This window comes from Teleopsis dalmanni, chromosome 2 (genome assembly GCF_002237135.1).
Source record: "Teleopsis dalmanni isolate 2A chromosome 2, ASM223713v2, whole genome shotgun sequence".
Taxonomy (NCBI): Eukaryota; Metazoa; Arthropoda; class Insecta; order Diptera; family Diopsidae; genus Teleopsis; species Teleopsis dalmanni.
In genome coordinates, this window is record NC_051847.1 from 107,019,428 (window position 1) to 107,026,627 (window position 7,200).

General features: G+C 32.9%; 1 protein-coding gene across 1 annotated transcript; it reads left to right on the forward strand.

Annotated features, from left to right (window-relative positions):
- Nucleotides 1-5,461: 5,461 nt before the first annotated feature.
- Nucleotides 5,462-6,780, forward strand: LOC119675338. The gene is made up of 2 exons (XM_038086530.1): nt 5,462-6,634; nt 6,690-6,780. Exons 1-2 carry the CDS (start codon nt 5,462-5,464, stop codon nt 6,696-6,698), a joined length of 1,182 nt encoding a protein of 393 aa, XP_037942458.1. The 3' UTR covers nt 6,699-6,780.
- The last annotated feature ends 420 nt before the right edge of the window (nt 6,781-7,200 follow it).

Below are 7,200 nucleotides of genomic sequence, written 5' to 3' on the forward strand. Positions count from 1 at the left end.
GTCGGTGTTGGGTATACGTCCACGAAATTAAAGTACGAGACGCAAACGACAATTCGATTGCGATTTAACGATTCAGAATTTGATTTGTACTTTCTCATTTCAAATAGCCTGGGTATCAACCTGAGTCAGCATTAGATATTCGCTCTTGGCAATTACCACCGAAAATTAATTTAGCTGACGAGCACTTTCATAATTCTCAATCATTTGACATGTTAATAAGAACTGATTGCTTCTTCGTTGCGCAGTGGGCAATTAAGGTTGGAACATAATTTACCAATGTTACAGGAAACAGTTTTAGATTAGATAGTGTCAGGACGGTACAGTTCATCGAAACATGTCATCAATGAGTCATATCATATAACCAAACTGGACACTGATATCGAATCAATCAATAAAAACTTAGAGTATCTGTGGCTATTACAAAACACAGAAAGTATACGTAAGAAGTGTAACGAAGAAGAGCAATTATGTGAAGATGCATTTGTAAAAACTACTACCACTTTACCAGATGGTAGAATTGAGGTTCAATTAGCGTTCAATGAATCGTCTTTAAACAATCTCATTACTTTATACCCCACCATTACGTACTCAAACCAAGTAGCACAACCACGAAATTATGAGTATTGTTTGATGCATCATCAAGTTCAACGAGTCACAAATCATTAAACGATATTCTTCTAACAGGACCAACTATACAATCGTAATTATAATTGCATGTTATGCGTTTTCGATTGAAAAGATTCGAGCAAGATATACACGTCATTAACCAAACGCTCAATTTTGTCGATCTCGTCGTCTATCTTCGATCCGATGGGATTGACTGCTCCCATAATTATTAAGATAGATCTCGTCGTCTATCTTCGATCTGATGGGGTTGATTGCTCCCATAACTATTAAGTCACGAGTGTTATTGCAAGATTTATGGATTATGAAGATAGACTGGGATACAGTTGTTTCGCTACAAAATGGAATTAGATTCGAAAATTTCACCAACGACTTAAATAATTTGATCATGTCGATGCTGTTTTTATGTGAGGGTTTGTAATCAACAAGGATATATTTCAGTAAACGTATTTACGGCACGAAATCGGGTGGCTTCGGTAAAGAAAAGAACCCTACCTCAATTAGAACTTTGTGTATCGCTTATACTAGCTTAACTATATAGCAAAATTGTGCCAATATTTAGCAATATACATTTCCAAAGACTTTTGTGGACAGATTCGAGTGTAGTATTACACTGGTTGCAACACCACTCCTTCATATTAATAACGTTCGTTGGAAATCGAATTTCTGAAATACAAGAACTAACTGCAAATTGTTCATTGAGACATGTTCCGACTTCAATTAACCCCGCTGACGTAATATCACGAGGATGTTCAACTAGTGAATTAGTGAAATCCAATTGGTTATCAGGGCCAGCATTTCTAAATCGAAAGTATGAGAAATGGCCAGACTCATGTATAAGTAGTACTCAATGTAAACGAGAAGTAGATGGTGCAATTCGGAAAACAGTTATGATATGTGAAACAACCACAAATCAGGTGCTACAATTCATCCATCGGATCAGCTCATATCTTAACATTCTTCGTGTTGTTGGTTGGTTGATTCGTGTGCGTAGCCGTGTTAAGCAGAAAGGTCCTGGTCATCAACATAATTTCACTAGTGATGAGTTTCGACGTTCTTTACATTGCATCATATGGATCATTCAAAGCGAACTTTTCTCTAATGAAATTCATTGTATAAATAACAACGTAGAAATTAAGACTTCGTTAGTCTCTTAGTCTCTTTACGTAAGAGGAGGTTGGATTTCCATTGATTCGTGTTGGTCGACGCCTTCTGCATGTGAATATTTCAGAAGAAAGAAAACACCTCTTTTTACTACCAAGACATTGTCATTTCGTTGAGACTTTGGCTAGGCATCATCATATTATCATGCTGGTTCTAAGGCATTAGTGGCGATTTTACGACAACGATATTGGATCGTTAATGCCAGAGGGTTAACTAGGAAAATCATACATAATTGTATCAGCTGCATAAGTTATAAATCAAAATTGTTAAGCCAGATAATGGGAGATTTGCCTGCGTCCCGTGTGACGCAGGGCAAACCATTTGAAAAATGCGGAATTAACTTCTGTGGGCCTATTTCTACTTATTTAAAAATTCAAGGAAAACAGCCCTATAAATGTTATATAGCAATTTTCGTGTGTTTCACAACTAAAGCCGTTCATATTGAAGCAGTAAAAGATCTGTCATCAAATGCATTTATTGCAGCACTCAAAAGATTCATTGGTCGCAAAGGACTACCTGCAGAAATTTATTGTGATTAGGGACCAATACAAAACTGGTTGAACTCAAACGAAGCTTTACTAGCGAAGCGTATAAAAATCATGTCATTAATCAAATATTCAAATAAATCAATATTTTTTAACTTCATTCCACCTAGAGCACCGCATTTTGGAGGTATCTGGGAGGCCGCTGAAAAGTCCGCAAAGGGGCACCTGTGTCGTACGTTGGTAAACAGCAAGTTAACATATGAAGAGCTCACTACCGCTCTCGTAGAAATCAAAGCAATCTTGAATTCCAGACTGATTTCACCTGTTTCGTGGGATGCGAATGACTTCGAAGCTTTGACATCAGGTTATTTTTTGATTGGGTGTCCACTGAAGTGCATCTGTGAACCAAACATTACGCAAAACGTAGAAATATCAGACCTCGAACGATAGCGCGGTATTGGTGCAGTGAAACAACAATTTTGAAGCAGGTAGTCGAACGAGTAACTCAACGAACTGACTCAGCGCAGTCGATGGACTAAAGTCAGCAACAATTTAGAGACTGGGACACTTGTTTTGATTCATGAAGACAACATGTCACCAATGGTATGGGTCACAGGTCGCGTAACAAAACCATCCAGGGCAAGGATGGTAAAGTTCGTGTTGTCGATATCCAGACAAAAAAGGGAATCGTTCGTTGTCCAGTTCGAAAACTTGCTATTCTATGTAATCCTTGAAAGACGAATCTTTCAACGTCGGCGGAATGTTTATACACTTATCAATAAGAGGTGAATCAAAATTAGCAAGTAAGCCTTTATCTGTTTTGAAGTTGAAGGTATGGACTGATGTTGTTCTTGCTTTTTTTGGTTGGTTTCCTTTTTCCTTTTTTGTATTATTGCGATCCCCAACTGGTAGGCAATATCATTTTAGTAATCTATTAAAATAAAGTTTCTTTTTGGTAATCTGCAAATAAAGTCTTTTTAAATAAACAATAAAATAAGTGGATGCTTGCGTGCATCATCGAAATATTAAATTATTCATGCAGCTACCATATTTTGTATCTCTTTTTCTACATCAAAAAACAACTCACAGCTATAATCTGTAACAGTTCGGGCACTTGTAGCATTCCATACTTCGTCATTGTTCTGAACTAGTTTTTGGTGATCGCGTTCAAGTAGTGTTTGATTTGTTGCGTATTATGTTGTTGTTTTTTATCGACTGTGGATTAGTGCTGTTCACATTATTCGAATTTTTTAAAAAACCGAAGTCCTTCGATTATTCGAATATTCGTATTTCAAAGAAGTCTTCGAAGTTGGAAAATTTCCTTCGATTATTCGAATATTCGTATTTCAACGAAGTCTTCGAAGTCGAATTTTTTGTAAATTTTTTGTCTTCGAAGTTTAAGTGCAGTGAAATGCAGTCGAAGACCTCGTAAGCAAAAGTGAAAGTGAGAGCACAAAATGCAAACAAACGTGCATCACACAAATTATTTGAGGGATGAAAGCATTTGCTTTATTTGTACGGTTTTAATTTTTTTTTTTGGTATTCTATGCAGAAAATTAAAAACATGTTTTTTTGTTTTATTTTAATACATAAAAATTATTTCATTATTGAAAATGTATTATTATATATATTATTATCAAATATTTTATTATTAAATATTATTTATATTAAATAAAAAATTTACATTTTAAATAACTTATATTTATTATTTATATTTAAAAAATCATATTTGAGAAAATTTTTAATATAATATAAAATACATGAAAATTTGTTGGAATTTCTTTTATACAAATGTGCTAATGTACTAATTTACATTTTATTTAGATAGTTCCTTATAATATTATGTGTTTCTTTTCTTAGAAATAAGGATTTAAAAGTTTTACATAAACAGTAAAGTAACTGTAATTACAATAAAAAAATCAAAATTTTATTATGCAAAAATAAATTTGTGCTTACCTGTGTGGTCATCACAGCTCATTCCGGTCAAATAATTATCCATTATTGAGCAAAACTCATTTTTTCATAACTAATTTTCAAGGTTTTAATTTGTGATTTTTTTAAAAGGAAAAATGAAAACTTTTATAAAATTTCCATCACTAATAAAATACATCAATATCAATATTTTTATATTCTTACTTATGTATTTTATATTACATATATTAAAAATTTTCATATATATAATTTTTTTAATATAAATTACAAGTATAAGTTATATAAAAGGTAAATTTTTTATTTCATATAAATTATATTTAATAATAATATATATAATACATTTTTAATAATAAAATAAATTTTATGTATTAAAATAAAACAAAAAAAAATGTTTTTAATTTTCTGCATAGATTACAAAAAAAAACATAAAACCGTACAAACAAATGCTTTCATCCCTCAAATAATTTGTGTGATGCACGTTTGTTTGCATTTTGTGCTCTCACGTCAACTTTTGCTTACGAAGTCTTCGAAGACTTCGAATTTTTTCACTGCACTTAAACTTCGAAGACTTCGAGAACAAAAATCCGAATTTTTTTCCAACTTCGAAGACTTCGTTTACTATTCGAATATTCGAATACTTCGTAAATTCGAATATGAACAGCACTACTGTGAATTCGATTTCACGTAGTATTGCTCGTTGAAATACTCGTCATTTTGATGATCTACTTCGACGCTTAATAGTTTGGAATCATTCTTTTCAAATATTTACGACTGATGCATTAAACGACGATTCTTTCGTTTTAGTATTTTACGTCCTTTCTCGATACAGACTCCTTATTCAAATTGGTGAAGATGCGGTGTATTTTATCTCCGATTGTTTGTTGTTGCGCAAATATCACCGCTAACTAATTTGATGCTGATTGATTTCATGAATGTTGAATGTTCACGTTTCATAATAGAATTACGTTGGTTGAAATTTCTTATATCATACTTTTGTAGTAGTATAAGTATTGTAGATGTATGATAGTATATAAGTATTGTAGTCATAAGATAGAATTAAGCATACACATGTAAACTAAGGTAGAATTAAGAGAAAGAATAATAAAAGAGACAGTGGCGTGACGACCGTCGAACAAAGTAGATGTTGGTTGTTTCTACTAAAATTCAGAAGTGGTAAAAAAAAAAAAAAATTTTTTTTTAAAGCCCGTGTGTAATAAAATATATATATATAAAATTTTTATATAAAACTGTGAAGAATGGATGGCATAGCTGACGTTTTATGTTTTGATGATCTAACGGTGGAGGAGCTAAAAAATTGGCTGACAAAATTGAAGTTGCAAGTAAGTGGAAACAAAACGGAGTTGATTGCGCGTTTAACAAAAGTGCCACAGCATATTCGCAGTGAGTGTGCGCCGATGAGCATAAAAAAAACAGTGACGCCAGAATGTGATGAAGCAGTTGAGCAGTCTGTTGTACAAAATTGTGAAATTGTGAGTAACGAGCGAAATCAAATTGTAAGGGAGGAAGTGAATAACAAAGAAACAGAGGAAGAAAAAATGCAAAGAGAAACTACTATTAGAGAAGAAGAAATAAAAAAAATGCAACTCATGCAAAAAGAAATTGAGTTGCTTAAGAAAGAGCGTGATCTGTTTGAAAAAGAGAATGAATTGACAAAGAAAATGACTCAATTACAATTAAACACTTCGAGTTTAAGCGAATGTAAACATTCAGTACAAAGAAAAGAAGTACCGCTCATAATATTAAAAGAATTTTTACCGGAATGCGATGGTAACAATTTTAATGTTTGGGTTACGCAACTTGAAGCGTTAGAAAAAGCTTACGAATTAGAAGACAATGTAGTTCGAACACTTATTATAACGAAAGCAAAAGGTAGAGTACAAAATTGGCTCCACTCTACACCAAATGTTCTTACACAAAGCAGTAAAATATTGATCGAACAAATGATTTCCGTATTTGGCTCAAAAGAGAGTATTGTTCAATTGCGTCGCAAATTTGAAACACGTTTGTGGTCCGATGATGAAAAATTTGTTGATTATTACAACGATAAAATTGTTTTATCATTACTGATAAATATGTCGGAAGAAGAGTTAGTTGAATACATTGTTGATGGAATACGTGATCCACAACTGCGTATGCTTGCAAAAATGCAGCAGTTCAAATCAAAAGAAAAATTGGTAGCAGCGTTTGGCGATGTTAATCAAAATACTGCTAGGACAGTGTCGACGAATGAAAGGCGTGTAAAGCAAGGCTTAAGATGTTTTAACTGCAGTAATACTGGGCATGTTGCCGCTGAGTGTCGTCAACCGAAACGTCCATTCGGAGCTTGCTATGGATGCGGTAGTTTGGAACACCGGGTTGCAGTCTGTCCCAGTAAAAAATTCAACGCCAACGAACAACAAAATAATTATGTAAGGTATTTTCGTATGTCAATTATAGGCTTATATAAAGTATCCTTATTTCTAGAATGCCTAATAGACTCTGGCAGCCCAATTAGTTTTTTGAAAAAATGTTGTGTACCGGAAGCGGTAAAGTTAAATGAAATTTCGAATGTAGAATATTTTGGCCTTAATAAAAGTAAATTAAAAATAGTTGGAGAAATAAGTTGTTTGATATTTTTGAATAAAAAAAATGTAATGATTAAATTTTATGTAGTTGCTGATGATTCTATGGGCAGCCAAGCAGTCTTAGGTAGAGATTTTTTAAGAAAAAGCAATGCAAAGATAATATGGAAAAATTGTTGTAAAGATCAGCCAAAAGAAAACAGTAGATTTAAATATCAAAAAAATATAAAATTAAGTGATGACAGTAATTGTGACGATGCAAAAACTTTTGAAGAAAGTATTTTAGCAATCGATATAAATGATGAACATAAAGAAAAATGTAATATTGGTCCAGAAGTGTCATTTAAAACAAAAGTGTCGTTAGAAGAGTTATTTACTAAATGTTATCTGACACCAGTGCGTCCAAAAGAACC

What these genes read in the sequence shown, in the direction of transcription:
- LOC119675338 (XM_038086530.1), top strand. Translation starts at nt 5,462, where the DNA reads ATGGATGGCATAGCTGACGTTTTATGTTTTGATGATCTAACGGTGGAG.